Below are 22,935 nucleotides of genomic sequence, written 5' to 3'. Positions count from 1 at the left end.
GGCAGTAACTGCCAAAGTACTTGCGAAACAATTTGCATATTTCAGTAGATCTGGTAACAGTTGAGATGAGATCTAAAAATTATTTGCTAGGCATGAGCATTTTGGTTATTTTAAATAAACAATACAACATAAAATAGTTCAAAATAACATCAAAAATGCTACAGTGTGCTTATAGAGTAATTCGATTCAACTCAAAAATACCTCCTCAGCATGAATTGCACGAATCAGAATCATAGTTGAATTAGACTTGTGGGTAGTTTGTAGACACACTGTCCTCCTATGTAAGTGTGAGTCACCTGTAGGTCATCGTCAAGGATTAGGAAGTCGGCATCAGTGCCATATTCCAATGTTCCCTTCCTGTCCTCTATACCTGTGTGTAATATGGAGTTGTCTGTTACTAGCTCCAGTAAAAACTGGGCTAGTAATAAACTTACAATGATTTCTATGGCAGGACCCAAACTTGCTGCAACTGTAGAGAAAAGGTGGTCTCTGGCACACTAACTTCATCACTACGTAAACTCTAAACTGGCAAGACAGCCTAGAATCTGTATGCAACAGTTTGTATGCTATTACAATATTTATTTATTTCTGATAAATATTCATGACTAACGGAAAAGTCTAGCAAAAGTAACAAAGGTCACAACTACAATATTTTTTATGGGAGATGACAATGTACAACATGAATAGACAACTGTCAATATTTTGACACACCAATATAATGGAAGACATGGTTTTACCAATATTACCATGAAAATTGGATGCATCCATTTTCAAATTGGTACTAGCGCCAGTGGCTGCAAAATCTGTTACCCAATACAAACACTGAATCAAATTTAGGGCGGTACTTCTGTTTTTGTCATCAATGTTTTACTATACCCGCGCTTCAGCTTTCTGTTTGTATAATCCTAACAAATATTACATATAATGTATAGTATATATAGTATAGTAAGTTATTGCCATTGGCCTCAGTAGTAATGCTAAACCATATTTTCATTAAGGTCGAATTATCATATCGAGTTAAACAAGGAACGACTTAGAGTAAAAGATCTTAGCTGGATACAGTCATTAATTACTTCGATGGTGTCGCTTTCAGTTTTAAAGAAAAAACTGAAGCTTTGTAGCTAGAAAATGTACTTCGGTATGCCATAAAAATGGCTGCTATTACATTATTCGGTGTTCCTGAAGAGTATTCTCATCGTTCATCAACCCATTTGAAAGTCTTCAGATAAGAATGCAAACCATCTTACAAATGAATCTGCAGACAATGGATAGGATTTAGACCGTAGCGATTTCAAATCAGAGTATAGTTCTGACGATTGTGATGATTGAACTTTTCAATCGCAGCGTCACTAAATTCATGGCAATCACTACAGCAACAATGAAAGAATTGTTTTTGATATAACTGAGTCATTATTAGTACCATTTTGTGGATAATTTTCTATCGATAACTTTTTATTATGGGTTCATAAAGATCAAACATAAGAAATGTCAAAGTGGCGGCCTAATAGAGGTGGTGTTCAATTAAAGAGTAGCGGTGAATTTTTCACCCTTTTCCATATGGTGGCGTTCAAATAGATTTTAGGCATATAATTTATACTGTTTTTCAATAACACAATCTACCAAAAGCTGTATGTTGTACAAATTTTATTTGGCGTACAGTTTTCCAGTTTAGATTCTCTATCCAACAGGACTTGCTAAAAACTTGTATATGTTGTTACCTTGGTATGTTGAGTATTATTTTGTTGTGTAAAAGCTGGCAACCTCTAATTATTCATGCGAAATCATTTACATTTGGCATACAAAATATTTCAAATTTATAATGTGCTAATTTGAAAATGAAATAAAGTAGCTGACCATTAGTGTTGAAAAGAAGTTAGTCACTTTACGGCAGCACGACAGATATTAATAAAAATGTATCTACCAACCGAGAAGTAATGCAGGATGTAGTGTTGCAGCTTCTAAAGCTTCTACCTTGCTGCACTCTGTCCCGTTGTAAAATGTCTGGACACACTCATCAAGGAATGCTATGCTAAAACGCAGCAAACCACAGTTTGACCATAGTTCTTCCCTATACCGCAAATAATCCAATTGTTACAATGGGAAATAAATTTGTAAACTAATTAGTAAATATGCCTGAAACAAATTCTTGCAAAAACATGTCTTATCATGCTGCTTCTGTTCTACACATAGCTGGTTCTCAGGAACTATGAATTTCCTACATAGGTTCCTATTACTAAACTAACACATTAGACAACCTAAGAGGAGTCACTCTAGGCTCATATACAGCAAGTGACTTAGTAAGCCACACATTTCTCTCTCACATCAGTTAAATACAAACTCGACACAGCAAATCGTGAATCGCTCAGCTGTGATTGTGATAACTTCAGCAATCGATATGTGCTGATAACTTCAGCAATCGATGTGTGCTGAGTTGTCACAGTGAATTAGCCAATGGTGGAACACGCTTGCTTTTCAGCAATTACACATTTTGCATATATTCGTATTCACATATTTATATTATTGTATCAGTCTTGTTTTGTCTTGGCCATATTTATTGTTATGTTGAACGTATCACTTCTTTATTAGCATTGGCTGATCCTAGTTGAGTCCTATTGGCCAACACCGACTATACACAAGCAGCGTGTTAAAAGTTGACAGTAATTTTATGAAGAGTTATTATATTTTATAATTGAAATTTCATCTCAAAATCATCTTATAAAGTTGAATTTTAAGGCACAAGTTTATCTAACTTCTATCCCATAGTCGGCATGCAGAAGCCCAAGCATTTGATTGAGGTGTTACTATAAGACACAATATAATTTCGCAGTTGGGCTAAGATCTGTTTATGTGAGGAATTAATAAACAATACCTCAATTTTCAAATTAAAAGATAGCATTATTTCCACATTTAAAGCATCTATTTTGTCCAATTCCAGTCTGGCTAGCAATGAGATATAACACAGACATACACGCAAGATATAGAAATACTGGCAGTCACTACCATTTAAACAGCTAAGTTTTCCAACCTGCCTGCAAGTGTCTCAGTTCCAGCAACATATGCCTTCTTTTCTTTTACATCTATAGTCTGTTGACCAAAGTGGTAAGTGCCCGGGCTAAGACCTGCTGCACACATCGAGTCACTCACCAGAACTATCCCTGTATAACAGTTAGTAAAGACAGAAATACACACACGAAGTGTAAATATCACACTTGAGAATAATTACTATAATATGAACAATGTCTGTCTGTCCAAAGCCATGCTAAGAGTGTTAGAAAAAAGAGTGTCCCGCATGGGAATCGAACCCGGGAGTCAGATTCAAAAGCAAGCGCTACCACTGCATCACTCGGCCGCCTTACCGCTTCACTGAATAATTATGCATCTGCTGATTACTCATGACGATCTCTCACAGTACACGAGACTGGCAAGTGTCCTAGTATATATCTACCGGTTAGTATATATCTACCGGTTAGTATATATCTACCGGTTAGTATATATCTACCGGTTAGTATATATCTACCGGTTAGTATATATCTACCGGTTAGTATATATCTACCGGTTAGTATATATCTACCGGTTAGTATATATCTACCGGTTAGTATATATCGACCGGTTAGTATATATCGACCGGTTAGTATATATCTACCGGTTAGCATATATCTACCGGTTAGCATATATCTACCGGTTAGTATATATCTACTGGTTAGTATATATCTACCGGTTAGTATATATCTACCGGTTAGTATATATCTACCGGTTAGTATATATATCTACCGGTTAGTATATATCTACCGGTTAGTATATATCTACCGGTTAGTATATATCTACCGGTTAGTATATATCTACCGGTTAGTATATATCTACCCGTATGTAGATATGAAGCTTACACAATCGCAAAATATTAGACATGACAACTTTCAGTTTATAGTCACAATGATAGGGAAGTTTCAAATGTTTTCTGTTACAAAAACAAATCCATATCCGTATCAGCATTACACTGGAAACAACATTACCCTTCAGACTGGTCAGCCAAATTACATACATTGTGTACAAATATGGCCACATAATATTAACCGTAACCCTACAAAATAATATGTCAAATCTTCATTAGATGCTGACAAGATGGTGTATGCACTATACAAACTGTTACAAAAAAATGTACCCGTGAAAGACATCAACAATCACTACAGCGTATGACATCATGGCTGATTCTGCCGTGCAGCTGATAAAAATGGAGGGTACAAGCAGTTCGCTAGTCAGGCTTACCATTGGGGTGGGTCCTATGGGCTAAGGCTTACCATTGGGGTGGGTCCTATGGGCTATACGCATTGTAGCGGGATGTGTGTGAATACCGTCAGCAATTATTCCATAGTACACCATAGAGTCTTTAGGCAGCTTCCAGCTAGTGAGCAATCCAACTAGACCAGGATCTCTATGGTGAAACTGCAGCAGACGAGATGTTCATTTTTATTAATAGCAGCATAAACATGTCGTGCCACAAAAGCAAACAAGTCAAAGTAATTTGCAACAGCTAACATGAAGAGAAATGTTTGCCAAGGACAGGCGCTGTTTGAGGGAAAATTGATAGACTGATTATTTTTTTCAATAATCAAAGTAATTTTTAATATTTTGAATATCAAAATGTTGACTATTTTAAAATAATCAAAAGAGATTTTGATTACATGTAATTTGATTCCATCAAAATAATCAGAACAAATTTTGATTACTGACTTATTGATCAAAATCAATGATTGATGAGTCAAGAGTGGACGAGTCCCACTGTAACAGTTGAGTACAGTCAAACATGGATAACTCAAACTTCACGGGACCGAGCGAAAGTGTTCGAATTATCAGAGCGTTCAAGTTATCAGAGCACTGTCACAAGTCCATGTATTTACTTATTTATTAGTAGATACATGTACATATACAAACTATAATATAAATCAAAAGCACAAATGGCTTGTTTCAAATTAAATGCTTCTAATGTAAAGTTTAAAACGTTTTTATCAAAAAGTATAGAGATTTTTCCATCACTTGAGATTGGTTTGTTGTTTGAGGTTATGTTATTGCCAGGACGTTTTTAGATTGACATTGGCAAAACTTGATCGTTGTTGAAATGCTCAAAAGAAAAGACATCTTTTTCTTTTGAACGTTTTACCCACGATCAATTTTGCCGATTTTTCTTGAAGTTTATGCAGAGATTACCTCACTTTACCTTGCTTCCGAAGGGCGATCGCTAAGCGGATGTTTGGTATAAATCAAATTTCACCAAACCTTTAGAAAAGTCATTGACAAAAATATTTTGCCGATGGTGGTAATAACGACGCTTATGAATTACGAAAAGTTGAGGTTTACCTTTATGGAATATGGTTTGCCTTAATGGAGGTTTACCTTTATGGCTTGGAATAAAGTGACTTTCTAAAGCGATAACAACCGTTTCGGTAGCCGTTGGGCAAAAAACAGTTCGAGTTAACAGTGTTGAGTTCGAGTTATCTATAGCAATTTATCATTACGTGGGAACGGACCAAAGAAACCGTTCGAGTTAGCCATGTGTTCGAGCTATCCGTGGGCGAGTTATCCATGTTTGACTGTATTACGCTAAGCCAGAGATGTCAAGCTCAATTGTACAAGGGGCCAAAATTCAAAACACAATCGAGGTCGCGGGCCGAACAGGATAAACATTTATTCAACACATTAAAACATTAAAATGTTTCTGTAACATAAGTATAGATAAAAACCGACAGGAATATCATTCTAAAACAAACTTCAGGTTAGATTGACTCGAGAAGTACGCAGCAAGGCAGTTGAAGCATTGCATTATGAGATCAGTAGTTCTGTGCAGTATTATGTAATCAGTGCTCTATATCGATCGGCCACGAATAACAATAGTATAAAATGATCTTGCGGGCCAGAACTGATTACAAGGTGGGCCAGATGTAGCCCCCGAGCCGTGACTTTGATGCATTTGCGCTAAACAAAAGCGTTCAAACCATTTAAAACCTATGTGATTGGTTGAGGGAAACCTACCGGTAGCACTGCATTGAATGGCAAAAACGAACATTATTGGTTGAGAGGCAGCTACCGCTAGCATAGAAATGAATAGTACAAACTAACATGATTCGCTGAGAGACACCTACTGGAAGCATAGCATTGAATAGGTGAGTTATGAATGTAGCGCCAGCCCTCACAGCTCTCTCACCATCCTTGATCGTACCCTCTGAGTGACCTGAAAGGCATTAGCATGTAGATAGAACTTCTTCACTGTGTAACCAAGTTGTTAATATACCATCAGTTCATATGAATATCATTTTGTGTCTGAAATTAGATACGAAAAATATGCAAAAACTGATGAATAGAGCGGATGATTTCCTCATTCCTACGAATAAGTACTGAAAAAAGTAGTAAAAATGGTATTGCTTGACTAATACAAGGAATAGTCCCACAATCTTTTGTTTTTACAAAAGATAAACAAAACGGCCTTTCATCTGCCCAACTACTACAGTCGTTTCAAAACTGGTAATATGAAAAATATAATTTTTTGTTTTATACATTCTTCACGATCGGCATTCATCTTGAATATAATTATATATTCAAGTTGAATGTCGATTTTGAAGATGATAGCTACAAACCTATAGAGACTCGTATGCCCCTATCTTTGCTTAAAGCAGAAATGACCTCCAAAGCGCCGGGTAGCTCCGGTGCAATCGTTACTATCGAGGTCCTATCAATCATATGTGAGCCGTACATTTCGTCCACTGTAGTTAGTCCTCCAGTTAGATCTGAGGCTATGCACTCTTCTGGATGAGCACCTTTCTTTGCTTTACTTATGAATGGCCCTTCTAAATGAAGCCCTAGCACTCCAGCCCCCTCCCTGCTTCCATTGCACCGGCTGATGGTCGGAAGAATCTAGAATATGGTGAAACTAAGCTATTACGTTTCATAGTAGAGTCTTTCAATACAATTTTAAATGTGAAAGAAAAATAATAACTACATTTTATAAACTAGAAATATTCCTGTCATACAGCCCACGACCTGATAATGGAATAAGTGATAATGGAAAAAAGAAATGGTAGTGCGGGTTGTTGAAAAAGTAGTTGTCAGCAGGAATTGACAGAGTATAGTGTAAATGTTTCTCATTACATCCAGTACATGTGAGCTGTGATATGTTGTTGTCAAGTCTACCTAGAAAGTTGTTACGCAGTTCTTGAAAATCAGGACAATCTAAAGATTGAAAATGAGGAATGTGATGAAGGGGGGGGAGGGGGCAGCATTGGGAGGAGCAATATTGTTTTGTGCAATATTTTCATGGTCAATGATGTCCATAAAATCATGATCATCATCTCGAAACAAAGGGCTGCCAAGTCCATGTCATTTACATCACCTACAACATCTACTAAAGAATTCTCTGAATCAAATGAGTCGTGTTGTTATTAATTTGAGAAGTGTGTTGTTGAACATTAGCAGTTGATGTTGATAGTTGCTGTGAGGACCTTCTATTTATCCTCCTATTGAGCTGTAATAATTGAGAGACACGTGGACGGCCACTGCGTCAACCACGACGTGGTGTTTAAGGAAGTTGTATGCCCATGGTAGTTGTCAAGTTGTTTTGAAATTAAATTCAAAAAGTCAATTATGCGAAACAAAAGGTTGTAAAAAAATCGCACCTAATCTACTACTATCTCAAGCCTATGTTTTACAACAATAAAATGAATATTAATTAAAGCTGTAGGCCTAACCTACTGTAATGTATGTAATTTAACAACAGTAATAAGGAAATATGTTTATTATATCTCTGAAATGCAGTATTGGAAGTAAAATGGCAAGCTGCTGTGTAATATACACAGTTTGAAAGTTGGTTGTGTTGAATGTAGAATGGTTTTGATAGCGATCTTTAACAGAAAGCAAATATGAGCGTTTACACGCCTGGAAGTTTTCTGCAAACTGGAGCAAAATAAAAAAAGTTCTCGTTGTAAAGGGGCATTGTAGTTCGGCCCTAGCTTGTACATAAGATGTAACGAATTTTGGCTGACATTTTAAATAATTTAATGAAACTTTCGGTAATTAGAAAAAAACATAGGCTGATAAGCTGTGTACCACAATTTCGTACCTGTAAATCGGTCTACGCCTCAAACGGTCTATGTATATTACAGAAAAATTGGGGTAAATAAATTCGAATAATTATTCTTATAATTACATCTTATAATAATTTTATAAAATCGAACAATTATTCTAATAATTAAATATTTTTGCAAGATATTAAAAACCTACATTGGAAAAATATTAGAAACCTTCGGCAATTAGACAATGCTATAGACAGGTGAAATGAGCACGTTTTTCTCGTGAACTGCGCCTTGCTTAATAGTTCTACTATCTGTCGCACGGCTTTATTGGCGTATCGTTGGCCGCTCCTAATTTTGTTAAAAATAAGGCTTGTCAAGTTTTTTTATTGTGAATTTAGGCCAAATTAATCTGTCTATTTGTGTATCATCCGATCAGATGGGTAAGGTTTAGGATATTATCTACAAATAATAAAGACTTGGTAACATATTTAAATAGGTTTATATGTGTTTTGTATCATTATTATACTTAAACGGCTCCATTGAAAAATGGTTAAATTTGCTGATGAGATTTCGGTATAAGGGTTTGCGACTGCGTTGATGAATAATTTTCGTGAGTTGTGTGCACATGCATTTATCATAAATCTCCCAAACAATCGCTCCGCTCGTTTTTGGTTGTGGGAATACAAATATATTCATATAAACATCTTGTGGTCCTGTGAGAGGCATAATAATGAATTTACCACTGACCTTTCTGTAGACATCACTGGGTGACGTTATAACAGTTGGGCAGAAAGAAGTAACCCCATGTGCCATCAGACCTTCTGCTACCTTCTTTATCTCTACCTGCATGTCTAAGGAGTGATTTGAGAAATCTACACCAAATGCACCTGTAAATATTCACTCACTTTTCAGCTGACATGATAACTACAAAGTTGGCATTCACACTGGGCATAGTCATTTTATATGTATTCTGAAATGTGTTTACTGTAAAAAAACCTCTGAAAAGCCAGGTAGAATGTTGCACGCATTGCAAGTGATTAAACAAAATGTACAATTCATGCCATTCATAACCACTAATGAATCAGTTTAATAAATAATACTTTAAGGAAGAATAATGACTTTCCTGCTTCCCAAAAAACCACCACACCTTGTACCAAACACCAACACCTTGCCAATTTACATTATAGAACGGCGTTATGTGAAAAGAGCTTTTTCTTTCAATATACATAATTTACTTTACTATCTTTTGTTGTTACTTTTGCCTCATGGTCTGATTTGCTGTAAATGGCATTGACCTCTGTAAATAGAGTTTATACTACCACTATAATAAGACAGAACCTAATATCCGTTTTCTTAACAGAAAAACGTAATTTAAATGACATCCCAAACATTTGATTCTACTAATTGTTGCCCTTTTTTACGACTCATCTATAACATAATTTTGAAAATACTTTTGTTTGAAATAAAATAATATTTTATTTCAAAACTACTATAATAGACAACTACTGACTAGTGAGCTGACAACTACTGACTAGTGAGCTGACAACTACTGACTAGTGAGCTGACAACTGTTGACTAGTGAGCTGACAGCCACTGACTAGTGAGGTGATGACTACTCACAGACTGTAACTCACCATTGATCTGTGTCTCAATATAACCTGGTGCAATTATGTTGCCTCCACAATTCACTTTAATGTCTGGATCACGTCTTTCTCCATAGAAGCACTTCTGAGGATCAATAATTATGCCATCTCTGACCTGAAACAACAGCAACTTACTACAAACCAAATCAAGCAACAGTTATAGTGCAATCACAGGACGTACACAAGTGAAATACACACGATACAATAAACACTATAAATTGTTATTTTAAAGCAACTTTGAACAAACTTGGTGTATTTAGCATCCTATATTACATGAAAGTATTTGTTAGTTGGTTACCAAATGCCTACATTAGTAGACTCATTTACTACCATCTTGATGAAATCAATGAAATATTGGGAATGAAGTTATTGCATTAACTTACCCATATATCTTCCCAGTATATCGAGTGATTCTTTAACAGTCTGCAGTTATGGAATTTGGTGATAGTTCCGGTCACCTCGACTTGAGTCATCTTCAGTTTGAATTAAACACATATTCTATTAGTTTTAAAAAACATGTGTGGTAAAGCATCACTGAAATAATCCAAAACATTTGAAACTGTTTTTAAAAATAGAAACTTGCACTCACAGCCCTATATATTATATATATTTCAAACAATCTGGTTGTTAGGAAATTCAGACTATTTGAAAAGCATAACTCAGAGAAACAATACAAATAAAGCGTAAAACTTGAAAAACAGGTTTTAAATAATATATAAAATTAGAATATGCAAACAAAAAAAAGAAGTTGTGCAAGCAACAAAAAACTTTGCTAAATTATTGAAAAGTAGCGCAATATGCTGATGTAATTAGTACAAAAAGATTTTAAATGCATTTGATCAGGAATTCAGTAAGCCTAACAAAAAGAGCAAATCATTAATGTTGACACCACCTTTCGACAAAGAGAGCATTGAAGGCCTGGCAAATCCCTAAGACGTACAAAACAAATAAAAGGTCGCAGGTACATCTTGTGATGGAGGACAGAATTTACTTTTCTATGACCAATACTAATTTGCGTCAGGCTTCTGAAATGATCTCCTCAAACTAAAGGCGAGCTAGCATAACAGTTGCTACTCTATTGACATTAGTGTGGGCAAAACTGAAGTAAAATTTTAATGGCCTACTGCATTACTAATACTTTTAGACTGCTGAACTAATCCTGTCTTGAAGTACTAGCCATATAATATAGCTCAAGAACATAAGAGACAGACTATAACAACTGATCCGCGAGTCTTGCATTTATAGCATCTGAGAATTCACTAATTGTTTTATGAGGCAGTCAATTTTACTATTTCTTGATACCAATTTGAGTAAGATTTTTTATTGTGAGAATCTTGTGTAAAATTTTTTATATTTTTTGAAATTTTAGTATGTCGTAATATAACATGTTAGCTATGCAAAGCTGTAAACAATTTTAAAATCGGCCTATTGTTCCATAATATATTGATGATTTTGGGATGTATTGTCAGGATGCACGCCACAAGTGTACAACATGATAGTCATAAGGCGCTTAATGAACATTGTAGCACAGCATGACGAGTCAGTTCGTGTTTACTGACTTGCAGGAATATATTGCGGTGTTTTGTATGCTTCATCCTAATCACTAAAACTTTAATACAAGTGGGACAACTCCTAAACAAATAGATAATTTCATTCCGACACTGATATGCAGATATAAACACATCTGTAACCACATAGTGTATATTGTACAATGCTAAATTATAATGAAGGAATTAATCTATTTTATGGTGGGTAGAATTTTGAGCCAAGTTAACAACGGTTAAACATTCTTCTTCTAAAGATTTGTCCTGACAGAGCTGATAAGATCGTGGTTGGGACCTGTCTATATATACGTGCCTTCCAAAAGGAACCAGTTTCTGCAGATTAATTTTTGGAATTCCGCTTCTCCAACTGTAGCACACAACCTTAGTAAGCTTTTTCAATGGCTGGCTTTAAAGAACCCTTTTTACCACTTCGCATGTGGACCACCAATTATATTCCCTGCTATCTTCCACAACTCAATAACTATTTCAATGCTACACGACTCACATTTTCTGTTAACCTAATTTAGGAAATGCACATAAGAATGACAGAGTGGGGGAAAAGCTAGAACATGGCTCGCCGGCCTTTTACCTGCTACTCGTAGCAATTTAGCTATTGAAAGCGAACTCTTTTCAAGAAGGTTAATGGTTTCACATACGTCACAGAGGCATTGCAATAGTTTTGCAGTGGAGCATGTCTCAATGGATTTTGGTTTGTACTTCCAAAAAAGTGCTAGCAGATTTTTCTACATTCCAATTCTTCTCGCAAAACTCATCGATATAATTATTCAAAAATATTCTGGAACAGCGATGGATGTCATATACATAAATAATACCTACAATAATTCAATTTTTGTCTTAAAATACCGATTGACTTGTACATAACATCGACGGATATATGAGTATATACAGTATTTGGTCAAAATTACAATGGCTTTAATAGAAACAGTCACAACTAACTTGGAACTGCAAGTATTAATCAGTTTTGAACTATTCTGCTTATTTCAAAATGTATGGATGTATGTTGCTAGGTTGCAGATAGATGGTTGGAATTGTATGGTGTTGTGAGTTGAGGTACTTAAAAATTATTGTTATTCGCTGCCGCCTTTATTATTTAACTTAAGAATAACTTCAGTAGTTCACCAACCTATAAAAACTTGATATATCACACAAAAGTAGCATAATTGAAAAAGGACTCAGATCTGTTATGTCAATTTAAGCAGTATTCTGATATCCAGCTTGCTTAGAATTCCATACATATTTCAAGGACTGGTCCGCAGTCCTGCTTTTTTGAGCCTGACAAGTAAATACTATTAGACCTAAGCTGAATTCACCTAAATTACGTATACATACAAATACAGAAGCACATGCATAAGCATTTCCAATTTTGGGTGAATCTATCTAACATACTGTTTATTGTTACTATCGTTTAGTTCAGATAGTTACAATGTGTTTTAGATGTGCAAATAAAGAACACAAATTGAATTAAACCTGCAAGTTTTTCTTTTTGTTTGTTAATCAGCTTTCATTAAATTTTTTACAATGTCACGCAATGTGTATTTCAGTTGATCTTTAAATGTTTAGCGGGATTTAGTTAAGACAAAAAACCTAAAAAATTATGACTTAAAAGTATTTCTTGTTAGTTGCTAACAAAATGGCAAAGAGGCTTAAACACTTGAAACAAAACAAAAAACCAATATAACATTTCCACTCTGGTATCGTTAAACAACTTAGACTACTAAAGTGAAACCTTCGGAATTCTGCATGCAACTTAAATACTTCTTCCACGCTAACATTATCAATAATTGAGAAGTAATCTATGCCATCGTTACAGCGCTATTATAACACTCCTTCATACATTAAAAATTACTGGAACAAAATCCTATTAGTTTTCAGTTCCCCTTCCACTATATTGCGTCTGCATGATCAGTGCAACTGCTTCAGCAGCTACTACTTTAATTTTTATTATTATTTATTATTGAGCATTCAGTGTGCTGTAATCCATTTGGCTTTTTGTAATCCATTAGTAACACTACCAGCAATTTTACTTGCAAAGTGGAAACAGAAACTAAAATACTATCTAGGGTAAGTATTGAACAAAACATAATATGTTAATCAGTTCCACCTAATCAGCATTGAAATAGTTTCAACAGCCAGCAATTTTCAACATTTTTGAAAAGGCTATGGTATTTATAGATGGGACATAAATCTTGAGGCATGTCAATGTATTACAAACATAACATTAGCGCAGACCCTACAAAGATGTTGTTATATTATGCAACCTACACATGAGCTAAGTGCATGATAAAAGAACATGTATAAATTAATGAACAGAAAGTTCTATAAAAATAGCTAATCCTTTATTATGGTACGTCAACCTCTCAAACCCCAAACACATGGATTACAACTCAAACAAAGAATACCTTACTGCGTTTAAAAACTAGCCCCTCTTAACTGATATCACTAATAATAAAAATCTGCAGCACATCACTAATAATGGAAATCTGTTACGTATAATAATATATGCGTTAAATTGATATACATGTAAATATATCTATGCAGGTTTACTAGCAGAAATATTTGTGACAGGAAATGTCTAAATTTAATAAAATAGGACAACCAGCAGTGCAAACAGATGTGCAGAGTATGTATAACGGTTGACTTGAATAAACTGCGGCTAACGCTAAGCAATCAGATTGCGGAACTAAAAGTGTTAGGATCTATCAAACGTTTTAACTGCCATCAAGTTTTGTCAACTTAAATCTTGAAACATGCCAGCAGTCAGATTATCCCAAACATAAAAACAATTGCATTGATAGAAAAAAATACCTATACATTCTGGTAAAATTTACTAAAATGTTGTGTAAGTTCACATTTACTATCGCGTAGTTCATAGACGTAAAGGGTTCGCTGAAAAATATAACCTTATAAATCAAAATCGTTCGCTCTTTTGAATAAAATTACCGTAAATTAATAGATTTTAGTCGATCTTGACATAGCTGCTATGTCAAGGTCTACAAAAAGTGGGCGAGCAATCAAAATCGGTAATGTAAAACTTTGTTACGTACATTTTAGGCGAACACAAACCGCAACAACAACTGTAAAAGACACAAAAAATTTTATTACTCTAATTTTAATTTAGCAGAAGTATGAAAAATTTACCAAGTTAGTTTTGATCAATTTGAGTTGACTAATGTTGTAGTATTATTGTGTTTGGATCTTCAGTGGCTAGAGGTTTGTATTGGGCAAGAATTGTAGTTTTGCTTGCAATTTATTTTACTTAACTTGCATCCAGAATGCCCCCATGTTTAGGACAACAAAAATAACACGTAACGCAAACATATGTAAGGAAAGACAACACTTAATATGCAAGACTAGTTACACTACATCTCCTCTTCTGGAATTTAAAACACTACAAATGCAACTTACACTGTGCATGGTACAATCCAAAAATAAAATAAAAAGGATTATCAGTAAGATTCGCTGCAGTATAAAAAGTACGTCATAAGGTATGCATGTCATTATCAAAGGGATGTTTGGTAGTTTTTCACAAGACATGGTGGTGGATTTCGATCATGCCGCAGCCTATTGTTAATGTTCGGAGGCTGAATGTTCTGCCACTTTTAGGTGTATCTACTAGTCTACACTGTAGTCTTGCTGGTGTGATCATCTGATTATCCATAGGGACTGTCATTAAGATGACGGCTGATTTGTTTTGATGCATTGTGTTGTCTGCTTCTTTAGTTATATTTTAGGAATGAAGAGCTACCTGTCATAAGACTACTCCTGTGGCCTTCTGATCCCAGATGTGTACTTGTTGACTTGGTTTTACCTCTGGAGTGTTTTTAGCACAATGACGTGTATTGTAAAGCTCAGCTGGGTACTTGCACTTGTCATTCTCACGGCTGCTAATATCTTGCTGATTGGCTAGATTGACTATCCAATCTCTAGAGGGGTTGATCGATAATTCAGAAAAGCTGTGGAGAGGTTCCCTGTTTTAACCATGAGGCATTTCATGGTGCCAACTGTATGTTCTGCCTCTCTGTTAGCTTGGAGATAGCGATGTGATAAAGTAATGAGCGTAAAAGTGTTGTCTGTTGCATACCGCTGAGAACTTTGCAAACTGAGCACCAGTGTTTGATACTATTGAGTCTGGAAACCCATGTGTTGCAAAGACTTCGTCTAAAATTTGTCACTGTGTTGACTGAAGTCTGGTTCTTAATAGTTTCATGAACCACAATCCAACAACTGTAGTGGTCTACAACGAGAAGGTAGACCTTTCTGTCTAATTCAAACAGGTCTATCTTGGGTCTCTCCTATCTCCGATCGGGGAAGGAACTTGGTGCCAGTGTTTTTTTTAGAGTAGAGAGAACCTATTGACAGATGTTGCATTGACGAACTAACGCTTCGATGTCACCACTCATGCCTGGCTACCATATATCTTGCCTTGCTCGCGCTCTACATCTTGATATGCCCTGATGGCCCTTGTGTACAAGTTTGAGCATCTCTAGCTGATGACCGCCAGGTATCAAAAGCCTCCTATCATAGAGCAACACTTCCCTGTCTACAGTCAGGTGGTTCTGAGGATCAAACTACGGCATAAGTTACAGATTTTCACTTTTCTAGGCTTGCCAGCTACACTGACATAATTCTATTAAATTTTGCAGAATTGGGTCATCATTCTGAGCGTTATGTATGCAATTCAGAGATGAGTGCTTTGGTAGAAACACCTTATTAAAGTATTAAAGTAAAATGGTCAGCAATTGAGAGTGCTTTGTGAGATTGATTTGATGAAACCCTTAATTGGCATCAAACCGAAAAAAATCTCACTCTGTCCATGCTTAGCCAGACTGTCATCAACACAAGCAGTTGGATAAATTTCTCGCCTGACTGATTTAGATAGGACAGATTCACACATATGCACGTGGATCCATCTGGTAGCGGCACTATTCCACTACACCATTCTGTGACCTCTTTTACCGGAGATATAACACCCATCTCTACTGTCTCCTGGAGTTTATCTTTAACCTTAGAAAGCAGAGGTGGTACCGAGCAGGCAGTGTATACCGTAAAACCTGTATTGGAACGCTACCTTTATTTTAAGGCCAACTCTATTTGAACGCCACTATAGGAGAAGAGTTGAAAAATAGAATGACACCCTTTATTTGAAGGCCATCTTTATTTGAAGGCCACATATATTTGAACGACACTTTGAAATTCAGGTAATTGGTAATCCAGGGTGCCTAACTAGGCATATAGTACTAAAAGACCGTGCTAGTACTAGTGCTATTTCGCAATATTAAATGCATTGATCACGCATCAAGCATGTGAATAAATACACCTTGATCATGCGTATTCCTAGTTTGATGCTACTACATTTAGGCCTCAGCTTTCAATAATTAAAACTCCTACCGCATAGTTGTGTGTCTAACTTCCTCAGAGCACTACGAGAATGTACCTATAAACTTTGGCAGACAAGTTGAGCACGCACGCACCCGTAGACGCTAACCATCAAGTCGTTCAAGGGATGTAGGCTGGCCAACGCTTTAGATGGCTTTGAGGATAACAAGATTCATCGTTTCAGGTCAGGCGACTGGATTAAGACTGGACCAGAATGTCTCCAGCAAGCGGGGACCAATGCTGGTATTATCAATAAAAAAGCCACTAAACTATTTGACCCTAATGAGCAAGTTCTAGGGAATGACGGGGACTGTTGCAATAGCGATGTAGCATTTGATTTTCAACAGTAAACATTTTTTATTACTTACCAGTTATCATCAGTTACCAGTTATCAGTCCTTGACAAACCACAGACCGTTGAAGACTGTAGGGTATTGCTGATAAATTGTCTCTGTGTCCTTATCAACCTGGTAAACATTGCACATAAGCAGCCCAAGGTTTTTGCAAGCCTTTCTACTCAGTAGGTTGGTTTTCTGGTTAGTTATCACATACATGTATATAGTCTCAGTAGTAAATTTCATGCCATATTTGAGGTACGCTGTAAGAGTTCCTAAGAGATTAATGATGTGATTTTCAGGAGCATGGAGACGAAACTGTCCCTGGTCAAGATTGACTATCTGGACCATGGGCCAGATGGACCATGGGCCAGCTCTTTAATTTTCATAACCGAATCATTTGCTCCAAAATCAAGCTTGATTTCACGGGTGTGTTATTAATTCCTATAATAGCTGACCATCCTGGTTGGTTGTGAACTTTATCGATCTTGAGGTTCTTGCAAAACAGAGTTTTCTCTGCAAGGTCATCAGACCCTGTTTTAGCCAAGTGGACTCACTTGGAATTGTTTACTGATCTAAAAATCTTTCCCCAGTGGCCAACTTTGTTACATTCTTTTCACCTATTTGACCGGGCTGGACATTGAGACCTTAGATGTGTTGTTCCTCCACAGTAGCTGCATGTTTTTTGACTTGCCACCACTTGATTTACTTGCATAAGCTAGTTTTTGTCGTCAAGATGACTGGGATACGATTTCAACTGGTTTAGTTGACAAGACAGAGGTGAGTTCTTGCGAGGTGATATTTTCTATTGTCTTAGAAGCCAATTTTTGTAATTTTCAAGATTTTCACTGCTTTTTGTGGTTTACAATTATTCTCAAAGGCTACCAGCATTTTCCTAGTACTTTCGTTGCGGATGCCTAGAGCAATCCTGTCGCGAATTAGGTCCAATTCTACATAACCAAATTGGCACTTCTGAGCCTTTTGATGCAACTCAAAATAAAATGCCTCAAATGACTGTCCCTCATTCGGTGATGTAGAGTTGAATAGATTTTGATCATTTATGGCATTACGTTCTCTGATACAATATACATGTAAAATTTAAAGAACATCATCCACTTTACACGAATCCTCCACATATTGCGGGCTTGTCTCAATGATTTCAACTGCTTCAATGCCTACACAGTGTTTCAGCATAGCCACTTGTCAATCAGTTAAGCAAGAACTGTACATAATGTTTTAACCAATCAAGATCATAAAACAACAATATCTAATGCCATAATTACTGGGGTTCTCTCTACGCAATAAAAATGTCTGCTACACTATAAACTTATGGAAGATAACTCTCAACTACACAGATGTGCGCAAATATTATGATGCACACTTTATATACATGTACATTACTGCTAATAGTAATTAGGATTACTATATTTGAGTCTTTTGTTGTTAATAACAAATCAGCGTCATGTTTTTCTTTGTGTTTCAGTTATTCATATATAAGCAAAATTTTCAACAAAGAAGTTTTTTGTTGCTTGCTGACTGAAGCATTTGTACCTAAAACATATCCTACTCAAACGCACACAATCATGCAATTTTTGCTGCTTGTGCGTTTTGTAATCCTTTTGCAACATTTGAATTTCATGGTATTCCTGATAGATACGTAAACTCTTTAATCAAGACAGAACATTAAAGAAATATTTTTTATGAGAAACTTATTTTGTGCAGGTTTATGGTTTTAAGTTGGCAGGTGTGTTGATTATTATATACAAAATATATATTCAAGTACAATATACTTATTGACTTGTAAAGCCAATAAGTATATTGAGTTGTGATTCTACTAAAACCAAACTGAAAAACTATCGGTAAATATTGCTCATTGAGCTCTTGAAGTATGAATATATGTACACATATTTGAATAAATACTGAAAGCTATGAGTTCCTACATGCCTATAAACTGTCATGGTGGAGAAACATAAGGATCTGCATTAAGAATCGGTTGACATTCATGTAAAGCAGTCTAACAGCAGTATAACCGCCAGTAAAGAATACCAACTTAGGAAGGCCCGGTTTAGACTATTACTCTGAATTATCTTCCATTACTATTGTTTTTAGTTGCCAGATTTTAGACAACTAGTCAAGTTGAGTGCTCTCTCTAGCTACAGTACATTCATTACAGCAGGCAGGTGGACGAAGTTCTTCACTTATCTTTCCTAACTGAAACTGCTGACTTAAAGAATTAATACTGCATCACAGCAGCTTGTTACTTGGTTTTTCTAAGACATTGTTATGTTGTAGAATTATTGTGTATAGGCACAAAGTGGTGACAAAAATGTCCTTAAGTCGGTTCACAGTAACTGTTATTAGCATAGTTAAGCTGTTGTTGGTGTGCTGTTTTTTTCAAGAGCAGAACAATCTGAACAGTGGTCTAGAACAATCTGAACAGTCTAGAACAGTCTAGAACAGTGGTCTAGGCCAACAGTGGTCTAGAACAGTCTAGAACAATCTGAACAGTGGTCTGGGCATTCAACTTCCCAGACTTTTGTTCAGAAAGCAATTGCTGGCTAAGTGAGCTAATCATAATAGTAAGCCCATATCTTGGGCTGGTTATGCTTATTTTCTGCCAATGTAGTTAACAGGTGCTAAAACCAATTCTTTTGCGAGTTGCTGTTAGAAATGCTTAATATAATATTATATATTATATAAATATTTTGAACTTAGGTAATTCCAATGTAATTTATAATGTAATTGTAATTCCAATGTGATTCCATAAGCTCATGTATTTCCAATGTCTGTAATTTGGACATATTGTTGCTCAAGCATTGACAAGATCACTTCATACATCCAATACCTGTATACGCTTCAGGATGTTTTCTGTTTTGTTATTGAAACGATCTACTACAGACCCTGAAGGTTTTTACAATACCAACTTACAGTTTCTCATGTTAGAGTAGTCTGGTACATTTACTTGTTCACAGGCTAATGAGTGCAGTGAAATCTACTGTTACAAAAGCAAGGGAGCGTCTTCAAGTTGTTGCATCTCAAAGCGCTGTAAGTTAGATGCCCCTTTTCGATCTGTAGCTTTTATACGAATAAATCTCACTTGTGTCACTTCAAACATTGTGGTCGTGTCTGTTAGTCAACTTAACCACTTCTACATCTTGTGCTGACTTTGTACAAACTTCACCCATGTGCCTTCCACCAGGTCACTAAAATATTTGGTTGCAAAACTCTGTTTGGTTTCTGAGAACCAGCTTTAAAACACCCGCCGTCTGATAGAAATGAAAGAGATTTGGGGCATTGCCGGGTTTACTACTAGTAATGAATATAGTCTTGAACTATAGCGAACTAGTCTTGCTATGGCTTTTGAACCAAACTTTGCTTACAATAACCAACACAGAAAAAATGACATTTAAAAGCAATATGGCCCTAGGACTATGCTTCCCTAAAGCTAGCAATCGGAATACGCTTTCTTACAGACGACAACAGCTATGGCGGCCGCCATCTCTAGCCCGATGACCACTCATGTCTTGAATACATCTACAGGCAAACCTGCCAGTAACCTTCTTATAAAACTGCATAGGCTAGAAGGAACGAAGGCAACATTATTAAAAGAAGGGTATGTAATATAAAGCCTGATAATAGTGATATATCAATGTTGTCAATGTCTCACTAGACTAGATTAAATAAAGACACTACTTTACTAGTAAGTATCCAATTTGCCAGGCGAACTAACTCTGATGGACGTCTGCCAGGACTTCTCACGGCATCAGAGTTCACAGCTGGTACTTACATGATGAGATTTGAGACAGAAGATTATTTCAAACAGAGTGGGACAGTAGGATTTTACCCCTATGTTGAGGTAAATTATGTTTGAGCCTTTGCTTTGATGTGTAATTTGGTGTTTGAGGTTGATGTATTGTGCTATTGATTCATGTTAAGATTGTTTGCAATAAAACCATTTTTGAATGTTAATGTCATTGCGAAGGTGTTACTTTCCTTACATCTTTGGTGCGCATTTGTAAATCGCCTGTATGCCTAGGAACAGCAGTAAATTAGTACACTGTGCTTTCAGACAAGTTTAGTGCGGCCACAGAGGGTGTTGTGTATGTCCATTTCGTGCAAATATTCCTTTGCTCATTCCATTACAATTAATATATATACACTAGGCGAAAGCCCTGCGTTGCACGGGTAATAAAATAATTACCCAATGAATTTTCAAGTAACTTACCTGGTAAGCTAGTAACATGTAAGCTTACCTCTACTAAAACAACGGCTGTGTTTGTGGATGGCTTAATAACCATTCCCTTACGCGTAACTGTCAACTGTGCTAATTAATGACCCTAAGCGCCATCTAAGCTAATAAAATACAGCTAAAGAGACGTGATGTATATTAAAACCACAGTTCTGTGATTTGGCATTTAAAGGGTTGGACATGGTAGGAGTGTGATATCAGCTGTGTTAATCTGGCATGATGGTCATTAGATGATAAGAGTTGGACGTGGTAGGAGTGTGATATCAGCTGTGTTAATCTGGCATGATGGTCATTAGATGATAAGAGTTGGACGTGGTAGAAGTGTGATATCAGCTGTGTTAATCTGGCATGATGGTCATTAGATGATAAGAGTTGGACGTGGTAGGAGTGTGATATCAGCTGTGTTAATCTGGCATGATTGTCATTAGATGATAAGGGTTGGACGTGGTAGGAGTGTGATATCAGCTGTGTTAATCTGGCATGATGGTCATTAGATGATAAGGGTTGGACGTGGTAGGAGTGTGATATCAGCTGTGTTAATCTGGCATGATGGTCATTAGATGATAAGAGTTGGACGTGGTAGGAGTGTGATATCAGCTGTGTTAATCTGGCATGATGGTCATTAGATGATAAGAGTTGGACGTGGTAGGAGTGTGATATCAGCTGTGTTAATCTGGCATGATGGTCATTAGATGATAAGATATAATTACCTTACACACACTGCTGTATCCTACATGTGGTATGACATACTATATAGATGTATATATATAGATATATATATATAGATATATATATAGATATATATATATATATATCTATATATATAAAATAATTTAAAAGAAGATAAGAATTTTGACTATTATATATATATGCACTGCCTTTACGGCATTGAGCACTTTTTTGGCAGAAGATTTCCACTAGATATATTAATATATATATGTTGTCAGCACTGTATTACTGACAACAGTGTAGTGAAATTGGGTGGTGTGAGTAAAGAGCTGCGTTGTTATAGTCAGCTTGGCTTGATTACAGATAGTGTTCAGTATAACCAACCCGTCAGAACATTATCACATACCTCTGCTTCTCAGCCCATACGGATACTCAACCTACAGAGGCAGCTAAACATCTTCAGTATTTCACATGACATACACAAGATCAGCCAACCTTTTATATCAATGCAAGTAAACAGGCTGCTCCCTAATTCTTTAGATTGTATAGAAATCAAGCTCTCTTTGCTGCGAACTAATTTTTATGCTTTTTTCATAATCAATGTCTAGGTGTACTTGTTAGTTTTTCCATCAGACAAACTTATTGGCTTTTCAGTTTTTTCAAGTTAAGAAAAACTTGTCACCCATGTTGGAATGTTCTACTTAATGTCATATGTATATACAGCATAGATTTGAAAAAAATCTCAACTGTAAAATGCTTAGCTGCTTGCTGTTTAGTTTTCATTGCCAGCGAGCTTTTGTTATCAATCTGGAAATTATCTAAATTAATTCAATATCCAGGTACTTGTGCTGTATCAGTATGAAAACATTTTTTGATATTCCTAGTCCATAAATTCCTCCATTCTGTTCGTTAGTCATGTATCAACACTATAAGCACCACATGCTGCTCAGCTTCTACAATGACTTTAAAAGTGCGTTGGAACTTTACGGGTGAACAAAAACTTTGCCAGTGTCTAACAAAATGTGCAGCGTCGGCTTTTTGT

General features: G+C 36.1%; 2 protein-coding genes across 3 annotated transcripts; one reads left to right on the top strand and one right to left on the bottom strand.

Moving 5' to 3' along the window:
• Positions 1-179: 179 nt before the first annotated feature.
• LOC137405741 (N-acetylglucosamine-6-phosphate deacetylase-like) lies at positions 180-10,196 on the bottom strand. 2 transcript variants are annotated; one of them, XM_068092114.1, is made up of 9 exons: positions 10,084-10,196; positions 9,692-9,815; positions 8,805-8,944; positions 6,627-6,903; positions 6,135-6,223; positions 4,296-4,440; positions 3,026-3,155; positions 1,926-2,029; positions 180-370 (listed from the first exon to the last, which is right to left on the bottom strand). In XM_068092114.1, the coding sequence occupies exons 1-9, from the start codon at positions 10,171-10,173 to the stop codon at positions 231-233; spliced, it is 1,239 nt and encodes a 412-aa protein (XP_067948215.1). In that variant the 5' UTR covers positions 10,174-10,196; the 3' UTR covers positions 180-230. The 2 variants fall into 2 exon arrangements, with proteins under 2 accessions (XP_067948215.1, XP_067948216.1); XM_068092115.1 differs by having other exon boundaries at positions 8,805-8,908.
• A 4,062-nt stretch (positions 10,197-14,258) lies between these two features.
• LOC137405742 (5-hydroxyisourate hydrolase-like) lies at positions 14,259-22,746 on the top strand. The gene is made up of 5 exons (XM_068092116.1): positions 14,259-14,285; positions 19,948-20,020; positions 20,449-20,588; positions 20,696-20,831; positions 22,257-22,746. The coding sequence occupies exons 2-5, from the start codon at positions 19,952-19,954 to the stop codon at positions 22,344-22,346; spliced, it is 435 nt and encodes a 144-aa protein (XP_067948217.1). The 5' UTR covers positions 14,259-14,285; positions 19,948-19,951; the 3' UTR covers positions 22,347-22,746.
• Positions 22,747-22,935: the final 189 nt, after the last annotated feature.

This window comes from Watersipora subatra, chromosome 10 (genome assembly GCF_963576615.1).
Source record: "Watersipora subatra chromosome 10, tzWatSuba1.1, whole genome shotgun sequence".
Taxonomy (NCBI): domain Eukaryota; kingdom Metazoa; phylum Bryozoa; class Gymnolaemata; order Cheilostomatida; family Watersiporidae; genus Watersipora; species Watersipora subatra.
This window is presented reverse-complemented; position numbering and strand designations above follow the sequence as displayed.

What these genes read in the sequence shown, in the direction of transcription:
- LOC137405741 (XM_068092114.1), bottom strand. Translation starts at nt 10,173, where the DNA reads ATGACTCAAGTCGAGGTGACCGGAACTATCACCAAATTCCATAACTGC. An exon ending in TATACTGGGAAGATATATGG is followed by an intron (nt 9,816 to 10,083) that starts GTAAGTTAATGC and finishes CTGTTGTTTCAG; the next exon opens with GTCAGAGATGGCATAATTAT. An exon ending in ACATCCTGCATTACTTCTCG is followed by an intron (nt 371 to 1,925) that starts GTTGGTAGATAC and finishes TATTACACACAG; the next exon opens with GTATAGAGGACAGGAAGGGA.
- LOC137405742 (XM_068092116.1), top strand. Translation starts at nt 19,952, where the DNA reads ATGAGTGCAGTGAAATCTACTGTTACAAAAGCAAGGGAGCGTCTTCAA. An exon ending in TTGTTGCATCTCAAAGCGCT is followed by an intron (nt 20,021 to 20,448) that starts GTAAGTTAGATG and finishes GCTTTCTTACAG; the next exon opens with ACGACAACAGCTATGGCGGC. An exon ending in GCAACATTATTAAAAGAAGG is followed by an intron (nt 20,589 to 20,695) that starts GTATGTAATATA and finishes CCAATTTGCCAG; the next exon opens with GCGAACTAACTCTGATGGAC.